The following is an 18986-nucleotide window of genomic DNA, read 5'->3' on the forward strand; positions in this document are numbered from 1 at the left end:
CTTCAGGATATTTGAAAGTTGATTCTGTATTTACAAAGATTTTTACGTGTGTATTCTATACACACACACACACACACACACACAGGCATACATATATATTTTTAATATACTCTATATAATATAGAAAGGGTGTCCTAGAATCCAAAAATGTCAGTGAGGAACAGTATAATATTATTAAGACTGTTATGACTGGTTATGTCATCCTCTTTTTTCTTTTTAACTATTTTTCATGCAAAATCTAAAACATTTAAAACCCTTTGACTTTTTGACTAGTTGTCACATTGGTTTTATTAATCTTTTATGTGTGCTTGCATGTATAAAATGTTCATAGACATGTAAATATAAGAATATATACACATTCTCCCAGATTTCTAGTACAGATTTTTGTCATTCTTACTAGAAACTCATGTTAAATGAATAATTATCAGCTTATTAACTTTAATAATAGCTTAAATTTGAGTATTTATCAGGCATTGTTTTAAGTGCTTTACTTTAATTAGCCTTCTTCTAGTTCTATGAGGTATGTAACTTTTATTGGCCTTTTTTTAAACCCCCTTGAACTCATTCAGTAACTTGGTGTGGGTTGTACTCCAAATGTGGTAGAGCCAGTTAGTGAGAACTAGGCTATTTTAGTGAACTTAAAAAGATTAAAATTAAGGCCTTAACACATAGCTTCTTCAATATTTTGTTTCATTAATACAGTTTTGAAACTAATTGCAAATGGTAGTAGTTTAACAACTGGGCATATAATTTCAAGAGCAGAGTAAAATGGGGAGATGTTTTATTTATGTTTCTGTACTCATTTGTGAATGCATGCTGTGTATGTGTGTTTAGGTAAAAGTAGAGAGTTTACTCCTTGAATTTAGTAAGGTACACTCATGAGCTTAAGGCAAACCACTAGGTTTGATGAGTTTTCTTTAGTTTCCAATAGCCTAATAAAAGGCACATAGATAATTATATTATTGAATACAAAAAGAATATAATACTTGGGTAAAATACGTAGCCAAGATTATGTATAATTTGTACTTTTGTTGAATATATATATATTACTGGTATCCCAATAAGTATCTTGAAAGTCTGTCTTAATTTGTATTAGCTATCTGTTATAAGAGCCTCTAAAAGTGCATAAACATAGAAAACTACTTGAAATGTCACTTGCCTATTTGCTGTGAGTGAGTTTCCTGGAGGAACCCTCTGAATGTGGGCAGCACAAATTGGAACACTTGCTTCAGTTCTTAATAAAAATTGAAAGCTTTTAGATAAATGGATGTTTGTCTACCCAACTAGATATTTTTCTGTCTGTTCTTCCCATTTCCCTGTCCTCCTTCTGAGAAGTTGTTGATTCTAGATTTTAGATTTTAGGGTGATTTTAGAGGAGAAGTGAGGTGGCTAGAGGGTAAGAGTCCTTCAGCTACTTCAGGGTAAATCTTTCAGACTGCTATTCATAAGCTAATATATTTATCAGGAAAAAGAAAAAAAAAACTAACAGTTAAAATAACTAGATGCAAATTAAAAATTTACCCAGTCATAAAAGGATTTGCAATTTTTGTTATCTTATAAAGATATGAGTTCGTTGTTTTAATATTTTAAATGTCTTAACTTTGAGTGGTGTTTTATTTTCAAAATACTTTTTCTATGAATGCATGATTTTAAGTTATTCTCAGATACTACATTTTGCAACTAAAATTTTTCCACAGCAATGTAGATCATTTTATTATGGAAACATAGGAATTGATGTTTATGTATGTGACTTACTCCCACATTTTCAGAAGTCTTCTACAAAATGATGCTGATACTTTGGACTGCACTCAGGCAGAAGTAAACCAGAATATCTGAGATGAAAAGAGAGATAGAATCTGATTTACTATCAGAGAATGCTAATTTTAATGTAAACCCTCTGTTGGAAGGGCTGTCGTTTTTATAGAAGGCATTTCATCGACTTTTTTTGCAGGAACACAAGCAAGAATAAAAAGTATATGTATTGGTTATTTCAATCTACATTAACTCAAAAAATTATTAATCTTCCTTTAATGCATGCAGTTAATAACTATAGCAAAGCTTAACTCTCTTACCTCACAGAAATGAAAAATGTAAATAAACTTAACTTTGTACACCAATTTATACTTTCATGTTAAGGTAACATACTTTAGAATCTTAAAAAAGTCTTGAGGGGCACCTGACTTCGGCTGAGGTCATGATCCTAGGGTCTAGCCCCTGTCTACTGCCTGCTCAGTGGGGGAGTCTGCTTTTCCCTCTCTCCTTGCCCCTCCCCCTTGCTCATTCTCTCTCTCTCCTTCTCTGTCTCTCTCTCTCTCACAAATAAACAAATAAGTAAATAAATAAAATCTTTTTAAAAATTAAAAAATATATTTAAAAGAGGGGTGCCTGGGCGGCTCAGTTGGTTAAGCGTCCAACTCTTGGTTTCTCAGGTCATGATCTCAGGGTCACAGGATTGAGCCTCCCACCAGGCTTTGTGGTCACTGCAGAATCTACTGGAGATTATCTCCCTCTGTTCCTCCCTCTGCTCCTGCTTTCTCTCTGTCTAAAATAGTAAATAAAAATCTTAAAAAAAATTTTTTTAAACCCTGATTTTTTAATTTCTGTAAAAAACAGCTAATCAGCTGAGAAAATACCAGCTCATTTTGTAATCATATATTTTTAAAAACAGTTTAAATAGTTTTTGGCAATCATTCCAGGTCTTAAGAAATTATTTAATTTGTGAGGTATTAAAATTTAATTTTGAGTGTCAACATTCTCTGTTTCCTGCATTTTTAGATTCTCATATTTGCAAACCTTACATAGCATATCAACAAATGAAAAAGTTTAGCATGGCTAAAGTTAATTGTAGTTAAATCCTCCTAAGCTATTTATTTATGAAAGTTTAAGTAAACTTTTTTTTTTTTGACCTTTATTTTTCAGCATTGCATTATTTTCCAGAATACCAGTGGCTGGTGGATTTCACAGTGGCTGCTACAGTTGTGTATCTAGTAACTGAAGTCTACTACAATTTTATGAAGCCCACACAGGAAATGAATATCAGCTTAGTCTGGTGCCTGCTTGTTTTATCTTTCGCAATGTATCCTTCAGAACATCATTAATAATAATATATAAGTTTGTGCTCCTTTTGTAGCTAATACAATTAGATCTCATCTCTGATTTGAAAAAAAAAATTGGGATAGAAAATTTTTCTTTGTTGAAATCCTCTTTATTTAATAGAAAAAACTTTACAAGTAGAGGTAAATAGTTTAAAAAGTGAAATACAAGAAAAGATGCCAGTTCCTTGCCTTCGCTTTCTTATGTGAATTTCATGTCACAGAGGAGCCACTTTCCCCTGTTTTAGGTATTCTGAGATTTTCTTCCATACGTTTAAATAAGGTGATACTTAAATGATGTTGCTTATGGTGATAATGGTGTTTCTTGAATCTTAGATTATTGCACTTTTCTTCCCCTTCCTTTTACTTTCTCAGTTCCTCCAGAATAGTAAGGAAACAACTGTTTTACCAAATCAGTGGTCAGTTTTAGTGATACCTATGAAAATATTATTTATAGTAAGCATTATAGTCTTCTACCACCTTCCTTGAACAATTTTTTATTCTTGTATGTAGACGCTAAATTTCTTTACAGAATTCTAAATCTCAGTAGTTCAAACACATCATTTCTTTTTTGTTTTCCCTTGGAAATATCCTCCTGGAGCTCTTCAATTCTGTAAACTTAACTGCATAGCTGTTAACCTGGGATTTTCTTTACTGTCTTCCTAAGAATTCCCTGTGCCTCTTTTTGGATCACATCATCTGCTTGTCTTTGGTTTACTGTCCTTTGGCAGAGTACTTTCCCCTATAGTGTCCTGGAAAGGGGTGTTACAGTTTTTAATTTTGAAATCTGCATGCCTGAAGTTATTTTTTCCTCATACTCAGTTGATAGTTTGGCTCAGTACAGATTCTGAGAAAGAGTTTTTCCTGAAAGTTTTGAAGGCTCTCGAGAAAAATAGATGCCTTCCTGCCCTTGGCATATGCCTCCCTTTCCCCTATGTGCACCCTCTAAATGCTTTCTCTCTTTTGGTATTCTGAAGTTTTCATCATTAATTGGGTTACATTCTAGGTTTAGCTTTTAAATCTGGGGACTCATCCTTTTTTACTTGGCAGTTTTTTTCCTTTTATTAAAATTAAACATTACCTCCCCCATTTCTGCCTCTCCAGAGATAGTTCCTTTTTGTTTGATATTTACATGAGTATTTCCATGTGGGTACAAAGCTCCTACTTTTAGTTTCCGGCTTTAACTGATACTATTTCTGTGTAAATGAGGACTTGGCACATACGTGTGGCTTGTCATCTATCACTAATCATTTCCCATTCACCTTGTCTTCTAAATAAAGTAATGTCATTTTTTAGAGGAATTTTCCTGCTTTTTTTCTTCTCATTCATTTTATTTATGTACTTAAAAACAATTTTTTTTTTTTAATACTGTCATTTTGGTGTGGAGGGAGAGACCAGAAGTCAGTGGATGTACTCAATCTGCACTTTTTTCCGGAAGTTTTATACTGACTGTGATAGAATTCTGTTTCCTGTTATCTTTTTCAGGGACTCTTTGTAATAACTTATTCTTCCTTTGAATGGTTCTTTAATATTATCTCCCTTTTTCCATTTATTTTATTTTCTTGATTTTTCTCTTAATTTTCTCTTAACCCTTTTGCTGAATTTTTTTATATCAACTTTTTAAAAAATTTTGAAGACTTTGATGTTCTATTTCCATACCATTCTTGTGTCATGGATGTGTAACATCTTTTTAGTTCTAAGGATATTAGTATCTTTTAAGTTTTAATTTATGCCTAGTGTTGGTTATTTTGTGAGTATCCCTCCCCCCTGCCTTTTTAGTCGTTGTCATGTTAGAGATTGTTCTTAAAATGTTGAATGACCTTTGATTATCTTTATATTCAAGAAGAAGGCAGTTAAAAATTAGAAGTTTTGTACAAGTGGCTGGAACTTGTTAGTTGGTGGCCTTTTTTGCAGATGACTGAGTGGGGACTTATTATCCTGGGGGACCTCTTAATATCAGTGTCTGCAGGTTGTTGGATTGTCATTTTCTCCAACAAGAATTGTCCGTTCTCTCATCTTTGGGGTATAAATCTGACAGCCAGTGTTACAGGCACTGACTGGGGAGGAAGGCTCAGATATTTAATGTAGAGGCATTAATTTAAATGCATATCTGTGACCCCCGCAGTGCCTCTTGTTTTCATGTCTTCATTGTCACCCTAAGTTTTGCCTGGTGCTTCCAAGCCAGATCTTCGCTGATGTAATATCTTCAGATAGTATTTATTCTGGGTTCTGCCAGTATTGGGGAAGGGCCATCACCTAATATTTATGATTAGGCAAGACAAGCTCTGGCATGATTACTGCTAATATAGTCATTCAACGTATCATCCTGTTTTCATTCATCCTGCAACTTCTCCTTCAAAGGTCCCTGTTGTCTCCATTTTCTGAATTTTCCAGAGCTTGTGAATGAGTTGGCTTTCTTTTTACTGGGCTTCTCCCTTTGTTGACCCCAGCGTAACAGAGAAAGTAGAGGCCTAAATCAGTTACTGCTTGTTCATCTGTTTAGACTGTCTTCCAAACTTTTGTTGACATTGCTTTTCTAGCAACTGTCATCTTTTCCTCCTCTTCGTTTCTGATGGCTTTTAGTTTCTTTGCTATATGGTTTAGTCAGATTTTGGGAGTAAGCAGAATAAATGCATATCCTACATCTTTTACATTCAACTAGAGACTGCCGAACTGTCTTTTAAAAATATAAATGGATACTATTTTGAATATATGATAGGATTTGACATTCAACATCACTATGCTCCTTGTTGACTTTTTGGACTGATTTAGGTGTAATGTAGGCCAGGAAAGCCAGAACAGTCTTTAAGAGTTGACATCTTCACCAGGTATATATTCTGCTGGACAGAAATACTGATCATATGTGTCAGTTGAGAAACATCCCCAGATATCTTGTATTATACTAATCTCAAGAGGAGATTAAGTTGATAAGCAATTAGAATATTACTTTCTAATTCTGTAGTGTTAAATATGTAAAAATACTATGCAGTCAGAATAAAGACCCAGCTGTAGACGTCAAGTTACATAAACACACTAAAAATATCTTAACTTGATAATTAGCACTAGCTGACTACTTTTTTTTTTCATACTTTGAAATATTTCTCTGAAATACTGCTTATTTTGGAATATTCTTCATTTTCATCATGGTTGATGGCAGGATATTAAAATGGTATTTGTAGTATTTATGTAGAAATGCATACTTGATATCCAGTTTTATTTAATGTTCTACAATCCTTAATACCTATTTACCAGAGAAATTAGAAAAATGTACCTCTTAAGAGCTACTCAGATTATTGTTTATGTGAATAAATTTCATCTTTCATTTCATTCAGTAATGCCTAATAATGCGAGAGCAAAGGTCCCACACAGTGTTCTGCACTGAACTGGCTCTGCTTAGTTTTAAGTAGTGCACTTGTGAAATGCTCCAGACAATAGCTTCTCTGCGGGAATCTGGTAGCTGGCTGTCTCGCCATCCTAGAGAAGACAGAAAGTGCTGAAGGGCTTTAGAATCCAAGCTATTTTCTGCCAACTTTAACCCTGCACAAAGGGGATAGGGAAGAAGAAGGAAAGGAGAATTGTGTGTATGTTTAGGTATGTGGTTTTCCTTCGATCTTGTAGCATGTGAGAAAATGACCTACTGCCTTCAGTGGTATGCAGGAATCCAGAATTCAATGCCAGCTTTCCAGATTTAACATCAGGGAGGAGTCTGTTTATAGCCCATCTTTTAGTTATAACATATCTGGTTTGCCTTTCACACTGTATGAACAGTGTGTAACTGCAGTGACCCCTGTCTGGCTTCTCTTTATTTTCTTATTGTATGTGCCTACTTATTAGTCAAACACATGTCTCCATTGATTACATAGGACAATAGTTCCACTTAATTCCAGAGTCACACATACATCAATTGATTCAGAAATTCTCTGCAGTTGTTACTGATAAAATGTCCTTTATTAAAGTGGTCCCAAATTTAGACATGTATAACTTAAACAATTGGCTCACTTAAAAGTGAGAAAGAAAACTGTTTCATTACATGATCATTTTGGTTTTTTCTCCTCATCAGTTTTATTTGACATACTCATGTAGGACCACAATTATAACTTATACAGAATCTTGAAAGTTGTAAAAGCCCAGGAATGAGGTTTTTTTAAAAATGTGTGACACTCAACTTTTGAACCCTAGTACCTAATACTGGGCTGTCTCTTACCATCAGCTCTGCTTTCTGTTTCAACAGAGTTGTACATGCATCTCAGCTCTCACACCTTCTGGCCTCACTCCTAAACCCAGGCTCATTCTCAGCTTTACTCCCTTGCCTATTTGTAATTCTAACCACCTCATTTGATCGAATGTGTGTGTTCCAGGGCCATTTATGCTGAGTTACATGGTGTGGGGAAGACAAAGGGTAAAGAAAGCCTTAGAGTAAGGATGGAACAGTTGTATTAATTGTCTTTCCTGTATGATGACCCATGAAGTCTTAGAGGCACTAGAGAAATGTCTCCTGATTTTATAATATGAAATAATATCATTTTCATTTATGAACAAAGGAAAAGCAAAAGGTAAAAATGATGCTTACAAAAAATTCAGGAATCCTTTGGTGGAAGTAAAACTTTTAAAAATTAAAATACTCTATAATCGATGGATTTTTTTTCAAAGAAACTTTCTTATGAATAAGCTGTATCACATAGTAATATTGAGTCAATTACATGAATTTGAGTGAGAAGAAAGCTGTTCTACAAAGAATGATAAAGCTTCTCAGTAGTCCTATTATATTTGGTTAAAGGACTGGATCATTAGTCACATTTCCACATTGCTTGTATTTTACAATGTGGATGGTTTAAGGTACAAAACCCTATTATGTATGTTTTTAAGACTATGTTTTAAATTTTTAATTTGCCTTGGTTGCCAGACATGCAAATTTCATACAGTGCCAAAAGTTGGGAATGGTTTAAATGGAAATAAATTCTAAGTTAAATATTAAGTTCTATATGTAGATTTGTAAATTAAGGTATGCAAATTAAATGCTACATTTGTTTGCTGTAGTAAATAGACAGCTATCGCAAACCATCACAACTTGGTCACCTTTTTAAAATTCTTTAAAGGATTCTAAATTACTGTATTCGTATTTTATAAAACGTTCTGCTTTATATCAGTAAGAAAAATGAAACACTAAACCCTGAAATGAACTGCATCTTTAAGCCATCAAGTCTCCTGGTGAGAAAGGAACAGAGTAAAAGCTATTGAGTCTAAACCAAAGTACTTGGTTAAAAATTTGTACTTAGCATGGTATGTCAAAGATTGTTTCTTTTACAGACTTTTGGAGATCTTCTGTGATACCATTGTTGCCAATTTATTTGCCTTTCAGGTCAGAAGCCCAGAGTTAAACAGAGAACTTACTTTGGGAGATAAAACCAGTATTTCTGGTTTATTAATTTATAATTGAGACTTTTTTTTTTTCCCCTTTTGGCTAGGAAGTGATAATTTTCCTCCTACACCTAAAAGTTTAAGGATGCTCTTCATTATTTTGCTTTATTTTAATCCAGATGATTAGTTAATAGTTTCTTGTTTGCTTATTTTTAAATAAAACCTATATTTTATGCTTCCAAAAATCCATGGCTGTTATTTCCTTCTACAGTCTGGCTAGGTTGAGGGTCTTATGGGAGAAATTCTAAACATGCATAATAGTTTTGTTTTTGTTTTGGGGGGTTTTTGTTTTTGTTTTTGTTTTTTGCCTAATTCTGAGAGAAATTTAGGTTCTCTGTTTTCTCTTTAAAGTAATTGAACCTTCTTCTCTTAAGAAAATATGAAAAAATATTTTAGTTTAAATTATTCAAGTTGGTGGTTCTATTTTTTAAGTTGGAGGACAGACTCAGATCTTAAAATGATTTTACTTGATAGGTCATAAGGATTAATGTACTTGTTAGTTTTCAGTGTATGTACTGTAGCAGATTCTTGATATAGATTTTAGGCTTTGCAGAGACGATGCAAAGTACAATGTGTTTTCAGTATTTTGGTTGCTTTTTCTTATATAAAAATAGATGTAGGAGGGTTAGCCATTTGAATAGAAGAAACCTTTTTATTGTTAGTTGTCACAAAAACAAGACGATAATCTCTCATGGAGTAGAAAACTTTCAGTTTACATGAAAATGACATAGTTGAGTGGAAACATGATATTTTAAAAAAGTACTATAAATTTTTTGAAAAAAATTTGAGAAACGTTTGGAAAACCTCTGTGTTTATTCTTAGGATAGTATCCATTAGATTCGTGTATTGGCAACAAAATTATTTCATAATGGGATCTCTTTCTATTTCCTTCTTCCTCAAAAAAAGCATTGATAAATATCTTTGAATAATTTCAAGATGTTAGGGTATAGAAGACATTTTCTTAATGTGAGAATTGGGTCTTTAAAATAATGCAAGTACAAATTAAATTAAAACAGTGTCTTTATAAGTAGATGTTCTGTAAGTTGCTAACCTAGATCTGAGAGAAATTTGCCATTTTAGATCTAAAAATTAAGCCTATTCTTCATTTAAAAGCTCTTTCTCCAGCTCAAAGGTAAATATATTTAAAATATTTCCTACTGATTAAATCTTTCTACTTGTCCTTGATTTTTCTTACGTATTGAAATTTTGGTATTTGCCTGTATAGTTGCTTAATTCCAGTTGTGAAAAATGTTGATAATTACATTAGAACTTTAAAAATGTCAGCCATGTGGCAGAAAAAAATTTATCCTATCTCTAACATTCTTTTTATTTTAAGCGTTGAGATTTTGTTATCTAAGGTAAAATAAGTTAGCCTTTAAAGTATGAGGTCCATTCAGCTGGGACTGAGGGGTTAAAGGAAAAAAAATTATTAAAAGAAAATGACTATTTGCATCAGTAGTTTTGCATTTGCTGTTTTGAATATTTACTAATATATTCTTTATGAAAGTATAATATACAGAATGATCTATGAAAATAATAGCAAGATAAAGGTAGCGGAAGAGTTTATTCAAAGTACTTGATCATTATTTCCATTAAATTATAAATCAGGAAATGTTTTGTCTTTAATGTTTTTTGCAATACATGTCTGTAAATACAGAAGCCTAATTTTTTTGGTATAATAATGTTATTTACATTATCAGGTTGTATTTATGTATGAAAGGATAAAAGTAAGTATATCTTACTTGGAAGAACCGATTTAAAGGAACTAAGTTAGAGAAATTAATTTTGAAAGCCATTCCAATCATATTTCAGGTATAGTCTGTTACTTATTTTTCTATATGAATAATTTACGGTTAGTAAGCATATTCATGGGATTAGAGCATAAAAGGATTGTTCCTATTTCAAAATAATCTATTATATTTAGGTATTAGAGACGTTTGGTAAGTAGCTCAACAAAAACTTTGTTACTGTTTTAGCTAGTATAGAGAGTCTCTGTAAGTGATCTCAACATAGAGTTACCACAGTTACTGGTGAGGAACTCTAAATGGGGTACCACAGTGTAGTTATTTCGCCTGTCTCAAAAAATAAGCCAGTTTTATATTCTGATACATCAAATGCTAACAAAAGTCTGTCTTCATAGGAAGTTTTTCTTTAGTCTACTACTATATACTGTTTAACAAGTTTGGACTTACTATATATTAATTGAATAAAATACACATTGCTCCAAAAGTTTGGTGAAACAAGCAGATGAGTTTTGAGTTGAAACATGGTGAAGAGTCTACAAAATAAAATCCCATGATAGACTTCAGTTGGTTCAGCAAATCTTTGCATAATTCTTTTGGCCAGGAATAAACCTTTAGGCACTGGGGTTATTGCTGGAAAATACACAGATACTGTACTTTTTTCTTTCCTTTCTTTTTTTTTCTTCTTTCTTTCGTTCTTTCTTTCTTTCTTTTTAAGGTTTTATTTATTGACAGGGGCACAGCGAGAGAGGGAACACAAGCAGGGGGAATGGGAGAGGGAGAAGCAGGCTTTGCGCCAAGCAGGGAACCCGATGCGGGGCTCTATCCCAGCACCTTGGGATCATGACCTGAGTTGAAGGCAGATGCTTAACCGACTGAGCCACCTAGGCTCCCAGATATTTTTCTTTTGGAGAAAGAGTAGAACTCTTGGAAAAGCTGCCTGTTTACTTGTTTATAAAATAAGTTAAATATTCTGTTCTGTTATCTTCTGGGTTGTGTATACATCAGGTTTTTGCCAGTGGATGATTAAATAGGCTTGAAATCATAACAGTTTTATGATGGTAGTGTTTCATGGCATTGAAGCATTTCTAACAGTTGGTTAATATTCATTACCATTAACATTTCACTATATTTTAATAGGATGTGGAAATAATTTCAGTGCATGAGATTGAAAAGGTGGTAAAGCAAACATACGTGCTTTATGCTGTGAATTCATAGTTATTTAGGTTCTTTTAAACTCCAGGACACATTGTACCTTTTTTCTGGCATTGGTGGGGGATATGTTGTAGATCAAGACTTTATTAAAACCTAGTTTGAATTTCTTCAAATGTTAATGTTTGTCAAACAATGTGTACACATAGGTTATATAGACAAAAGTATTTAACATGTTGTCTTGAAAACCAGCTCCACTTCCTGATACCCCTTGCCGCTTCTGTTCGTATTTTAGCTGGTTATTTTGACTTTTAAAGATCTTTGTGTTTCTAAATATAATGCTAGTACTACTAACTGTTAATTCAACAGTTCTGATAGGTGAGGATTTTCCTTAAATTATGCCATCCTCTCTGCTTCCTCTCCTTTATGTTCTTAATTACTTCACAATTTTACTGAAAAGTTTCAATATCCAGTAATTATTACACCTATGTAAATATTATTCATATGTGAGCATTAAAAAGTATTGTACCTTCTTGTGTAATTTTGTTCATTACTTTAAAAAATTTACTTATTTTTCTTTGTATTTCTTATTATTAATTCTACTAGCTTCTTGGTATTGTTTTCCACAAGGTCGCTTATAACTTGTATTCGTTCCCACACATTTCCCCTTCCCTGTGGAGATACCTTTCCTAAAGACTTCATTCTCTAGCTTCTAGCTGGAGGGATTGGCCTCAGGCCTGCCAGATAGCCATCATTCTGGGACTTATTTTTGTTGTCATCTTGGAATTCTCTTTGCCTTTCTCCTAAGTTTAATTTCCCATCTCCAGAATTCAGTGTTTTTCTCTTTCTTGGTTTGTTCAAATGTTTTGGTGGGGCTTTCTGATGACGTGTGCATTCACAGTCACTAGTTTTAGACTGCAGTCTGCAAAGTGTCTTAATTCTGTATTCTCATTAACCTGGATATAGAATTGCAGGTCGTCGATATTTTTCTTCATAATTCTGAAGAAGTTTCATTGTTCTCAACCTCAGACTTTACTGTTAAGTACAGTGTCATGATATGTAATCTTGCATGTGATTTGTTTTATTTTTCTTCTCAGGAAGTTTTTATAGTATTCTCTGGTTTCTGAAGATTCATGATCACATACCTGTTGGAAATCTTTTTTTTTTTTTTTTTTTTTAATTCTTTGTGCTGGGCTTCTGGTAGGCTATTTTAATTTAGAAACTTTGATTTGGAAATACCTTTTATGTTATCTTTGATAACTTACTCCCTTTTGTAATCACCCCACTCCCTGTTCTCTTTCAGTCAGATACTGTACCTCCTAGATTGATCCTCTCATTTTGTCACCATTTATGCTTGATGGAACTTTGCCTCAGCTTTATCTTTCAAACGTATTTTTTAAAATTTATTTTGCCTAGGGGCACCTGGGTGGCTCAGTGGGCTAAAGCCTCTGCCTTCAGCTCGGGTCATGATCCTAGGGTCTTGGGATCAAGCCCCATGTCGGGCTCTCTGCTCTGCAGGGAGCCTGCTTTCTCCTCTCTGTCTGTCTCTGCCTGCCTCTCTGCTTACTTGTGATCTCTATTTGTCAAATAAATAAATAAATAAAATCTTTAAAAAAATTTTTATTTTGCCTAGGGTGCCTAGGTGGCTCAGTCAGTTAAGCATCTGCCTTAGGCTCATGTCATGATCCCAGAGTCCTGGGGTTGAGTCCCATGTCAGGCTCCCTGCTCAGTGGGGAGTTTGCTTCTCTGTCCCTACCCTGTCTCGTGCTCACTCGCACTTGTCTTACTCACTCTCTCAAATAAATAAAATCTTTAAAAAATTTTGTGGGGCACCTGGGTGGCTCAGTCATTAAGTGTCTGCCTTCGGCTCAGGTCACGATCCCAGGGCCCTGGGATCAAGCCCTAGATGTGGTTCCCTGCTCAGCAGAAAGCCTGCTGCTTCCTCTCCCAAACCCCATGCTTGTATTCCCTCTCTCATTCTGTCTCTCTCTGTCAAATAAATAAAATCTTTAAAACTATTATTTTGCCTCTTCTATTGATTTTTGTTTAGCCTAATGAAATAACTTTGTGAAATACAGATACATCTCATATGTAGATATCTGTGTATAAAAACATACATGTAAAAAATTTTCACTCTGTTGCCTTTTTCATCTTTCTTTTCTCCAAGTTACTTTTTCCCTAACGCTATTTTTTTTCTCTTTTACATAAGGTGCTATCCTCTAATACAGAGATTGGTAAACTGGCCTACTGCATCTGAGTTGCATCGTGTTTTTGTATAGCTCTTGAGCTGAGAATGCTTTTTAACATTTTTAAAGGTTGTTTAAAAACGATTAAAAAGCAGACAGAAGAATATGCTGCAGAGACTGTTGATGATCCACAAAGCCTAAAGTATTCACAGTCTGTTCCTTAACAGAAAGTTTTCTGATCCCTGCTTTAATGTCTGTAGATTCCTTGCTTTTCTTTCATGGTTAGGAGTCAGACACTACAAGTGAGTTGGAAACTGTATGTAAGTAGGGCTTGGTTAGCTTTCCTGGAGATTAAAACTTGTTAATGCTGAAGTTAGTTTTGTTCTGGGTAGACTGTAATGTCATTATCTGTTGGTCTTTTCTTTGGGGCCTTTTGGTTTCTCTAGAAGAGTCTGCTCTCCTCACCTGAGGGTGTGAGCCTGCTGCACATGTTCTGAAGGTGAGAACACCTTTGAGTATGTAGGCTTTCATTTATTCTGATTTCAGTACGGTTGCCTTACTCTAAATTGTGTACTTCAGAATCAGTTTCTTCAGAGGCTAAATCTTCATCTTCTGCTGGAGTCACAGTGAAGTTTGTTATATGACTGCACAGGGAGTAGAGAGTTGGGCATCCAGTTTCTACTCACATAGAAGTCAGCTCCCCTCCCCTCTCTTCAGCCTGACATGACACTGCTGTTATGTAGAATATTATACCTCCTAGATTAGATTTTCACAGAAAAGGTTGAAAGATTGAGATATAACTGGGAATTGTATATAAAGTAAAATTAACTTATTTTTTTATTATTATATAATCTATTTGTCTTTGTATATAATCTCATACTACTTTTTGGTATTGGAAGTTCATTATTTTATTCCATTATGTAGAAAACATCATTATTGCTAAAAAGAAATCTTTAATATTCAAAACAGCACTCTGAGGTTTTAGATGTATTAGTTGCATTTTACAAATGAAGAAATTGAAGACACAGAGTGGTTAATTAACTTTTACGTGGAGGATCACATAGTAAGAGTAGAACCAAGATTCAAGCAGGCAGCCTAGATTTAGAGAATGCTTTCTTTCCGTCTATGTTACACTGTAGTTCAGAATAGCATATGATGGGGTGCCTGGCTGGCTCAGTCACTTAAGCATCTAACTCTTTGATCAGCTCAGGTCTTGATCTCAGGGTCGTGAGTTCAAGCCCTGCATTGGGCTCCATGCTGGGTGTGGAGCCTAAAAGATAGCATCTGATAAACATAGCAGGTGAATTAGAATAGTGATGCTGTGAGTTCAGAAGAGGGAGACAATGGGCTGGAGAGTTAATGGTAAGCTTTACAAAGGATGTAGAGCTTACGTCTTTGAGTAGGTAGAAGGGAATAAAGTAGTTCAGATAATAGGTTGTGATCCAAGACAGTATAGCTGATACCTTTGGAAAATGTTAACACACCATTCTGATTTAAATAGAGGCCTGGGGACTGTTGAATGAAAGCTTGAACATATGGGTGTAGCCAGATCATAATATTACATTTCAGAATATTTTATGTGTATTTTACACTGTGGGTTATGGGAAGGTTTTGTTCTAATATGGGATTCAATAGAAACTTGGTTTCAAGATTCATCCAGTGTTCAATATGAATTGAGGGTGCAGAGGTTATAACGTTTTAGGTGTTTGTGGTTAATATATTAAGGTAGTAGTGATACAAGGAACATTATGCTTCCTGCCTGGATTACATTGCATTTAATTTTGTTATTTTCTTCCCTTGAGTGTTGACATATTTTGTAATTTAATTATTCTATGGTAACAAAGTGTTGCGGTGGGTGTAATATTTGAGAAATTTCATTTTGGTCATTTCATAGCACTTTTGGCTAAGATTTTGTTTTGCTTTTCATTGTAAGTGAAGGAGTTGGAAATTGTCTCTAGATTCTTGTATCCATTTTCAGTAAAAATGAAGCAGTGTTTTTCCAGCCTGGTCTTAGGGCCCTCAGCCAATGAGAGAGATCATAGGTAGCTCTCAAAAGCAGGTCAGTTGTGATTTGGGGGAGGTATGGGTTGTATTTTGTTTTTTAATCTTACTCCATTTTCCCCATTCTTTCCGAGTGTGTAATGCCAAGAAAGAGATGGATGTATAGTGTTTGATGTAGTAAAATGAACCACCAATGTTGTTTCTTTTATAATTAAGTTTTGGAGAAGACTTAAATGAGTAAGGAACACAGGATTCAGAATATCCTAGGGGGAAAAACTGGAGTATCTGTATTCTAGAATTTCATCATCAATCTTTTTTTTTTTTTTTTTAAAGATCGTATTTATTTATTTGACAGAGAGAGATCACAAGTAGGCAGAGAGGCAGGCAGAGTGAGGCGGGGAAGCAGGCTCGCTGCTGAGCAGAGAGCCCGATGTGGGGCTCGATCCTAGGACCCTGGGATCATGGCCTGAGCTGAAGGCAGAGGCTTTAATCCACTGAGCCACCCAGGTGCCCCGTCATCATCAATCTTAAACATTGTTTTGTGTTTAATGCTGAAAGTTAAGATGAAGTTTAAAAGACTTGTAAAATTGTTCCTAACTTGCTTTCTTAGAAAACTTGGTACTCAGAGATAGATTCTCTACTTCATTATAAGAAAAACAGTGATTTGCATGGGGAGAAGCTTTAATAGTCCTATTTATTGAAAAAGTGAGATCTTTTTTTAATTTGCTTTCATAATGTTCACACTTAACCTGGTTTCAGCTCTTAATAAAGTGATTGATATCACTTAATCATAGATATAATGAGGTTATGCTTTTATTAATGCATTATTTTAAGAATAATTGTATAGGGGCACCTGGGTGGCTCAGAGGGTTAAGCCTCTGCCTTCAGCTCAGGTCATGGTCTCAGGGTCCTGGGACCGAGTCCCGCATCAGGCTCTCTGCTCAACAGCAAGCCTGCTCCCCTCTCCCCTGTCTGCCTCTCTGCCTACTTGTGATCTCTCTCTCTGTGTCAAATAAATAAAATCTTAAAAAAAAAAAAAAGAATAGTTATATAATAGGAGCTTACATGTGTAATACTTTTCTTCTCTGAGTAGAAGTTGGGAAATTTTAAGCAGAGAAGTCTTAATTTTGTAGTTTTTAAGTAAACTACTGAAAACTAAATCATAATGTAAATTTAAGCTACAGTGTGTTTTTACTTTTGTTAATTAGAAAACGATCCCACAAGCTTAGATTATGCATGGTGGTTTAGGTTAATACTTGGTAGCTTTTTTCTCTGTATGTAAACGCAGCCCCTCTCAGAAGCATCTTTCATTACAAACAATGTCATTTCACCCAGGTTAATGGAACAGGTCTATGTTGATGGCAGGCCAGATCCGGCCTTTATTTCCCCTCGCTGGAAACTCTTGATTACTGTCAGGGCCCTGTGTGGTGTATATAGTCTTAACTGTTTTTCCCCCCCTTTGGAAAGTCTTTATACTTTAAGCAGCTGTAGACTACCAGTGTTTGTCTTTGATGTGAAAGCATAAATGCAAAAACTCTAAAATCAAGATATTCTTACTTTCTGAGAAAAATATAATGATAGGATATATGCAGTGATTAAGTTGTAAAACAATTAAAGAATAATTCATATTACATCTTAGAATGATGTGGAACCTAAATGTGCTTTGTTAAACTCTCATTAATCATTTTAATTGAAATTGACATCCTATCATTTTGACAATCCTGCTTAAGCTGAATATTACAAAATCATGCCAAGTTTTGCAATGATGCGATATACTCTTACTGCTTGTAAATGATTTAGTAGCTGTTAGCCGAGATAGGGAAAAGATTGACAAATATGTTAGGGAGAACTTGTACAATAATGTTGGCTGATTTCAGAAAGAATTGTGAAGGGATAACACATGGACTGTCACAAAATACCGCACTGCAAAATAAGAACAATGTAAATATCACTCTTGAAATTCTTACTGTAAATTGCAGAGATTGTTGGTTTTTCAGATTTATAAGACTTGAGGATTTATAAAAACAATTTAGCTTCCCCTTTCCCCCTTAGTGCTCAGTATCATTGAAACTGACATCTATTATTGTGTGGGTTAGCTTTTTCACTTCAGTTGAGTTTCAGATTTCTCTGTTCTATAACTAGAGTACTACAGACTTAAATTGAGCAAGATAACTTTGTGATAGAGTACTGAATATTTGCTAAGGGTACTAACTGTAAACTAATGGCACTTGCTTATTTATTAGTCTTATTTTTTTTTAACATTAAAGAAGCAATTAGTTCAAATACTTAACCAGTATATATTTAACTTGAATTACGGTGGATATAAGAAGACATTTAACATACCTGGTAAGTGACTTCAGAAGTTGTATGCTGAAGTTCTATATGTGTATTCTGGTTTTACATACCCTAAAGCAGGTATTCACTATAGTAAATATGAAAACATGCAGAAGTCTTTTACATAAGAAGTTCAGGGGTTATCATCTAGCTTTTCAGTATCTGTTTTTGTCTTATCTTAGAAGCAAATTGGGTATTTTATTTATAGAATATAACATAAAAATATTACAATCTATGAAGAAATATATTACTTGAAATCAGTTTCTTATACAGCAATTTGTAGGCAGTATCTCCAAACTAATGTGTAGACTGTATTCTAAAATGCCTAGAAATAAAATAATACTTTTTAAAAGAAATAATGCTATAAATGGCATCTGCCCCAGCAATATTAGCCCATGAAAGTTCATTTTGTCTGTAACATAGTATACAAGACCATAGTTGTCCAAAGAAAATAGCACTATAACTAATAAGTAATTAGGAAAACAGAGAAAGTATTTAACTTGCATCATGGTATTTAAGAAAAAGAAGAGAGATTTATGTGAAAAGGAGGTTAGCTGATGTGGAAGTAACATGAGAAGAGATGAGAACAGTGAAAGGCAGGGAGGGGATGCTACTCACTGAAAAGTGAACCGAGTAAAGGGCGGTAATAAAATAACCAGCACATAGTGTTCTGGGGGCCTGATTCATTTGAAATAAGTGAGTAAAGATGAGCTATTCCTGTACTACTTTTTTTTTTTTTTTTTTCATTTTAAAGGGGAAACTACCCGCTAAGTAAGCCTTAAAACAACGCTATAGCCTTTATAAAACCGAGGCAGTCCCTTAAATTTATAACCATGGGTGGTAATTAATTTATATTTTTGTTAATACCAATAATAAAAACAGATCTTTAGACTAAAACTTTTTCTACATTGAGTGGGTTTTTTTGTTTTGTTTTTACTTTGAGTATATTGTCCCAGGAAAAAAGTGTTTTTGATATCATTGTCAAAAGATCTATTTACCCTTGCAGCATAGAATTAATATTATTTCTGCTTACCTAAACTGCCATGTAAAAACATTTCTAT

General features: G+C 34.2%; 1 protein-coding gene across 2 annotated transcripts in view; it reads left to right on the forward strand.

Moving 5' to 3' along the window:
• TMEM161B (transmembrane protein 161B) overlaps window positions 1-18986 on the forward strand; it is a 68071-nt gene that overhangs the window by 37789 nt on the left and 11296 nt on the right. The window contains exon 5 of one of the 2 annotated variants that reach the window (XM_080804957.1): window positions 2920-3076. In XM_080804957.1, the coding sequence (XP_080661083.1) occupies window positions 2920-3076 (157 nt within the window). Of the gene's footprint in view, window positions 1-2919; window positions 3077-18986 lie in introns of those variants that run through there. The other variant, XM_080804958.1, reaches the window with a different exon arrangement.

This window comes from Martes martes, assembly GCF_963455335.1.
Source record: "Martes martes genome assembly, chromosome: 5".
Taxonomy (NCBI): Eukaryota; Metazoa; Chordata; class Mammalia; order Carnivora; family Mustelidae; genus Martes; species Martes martes.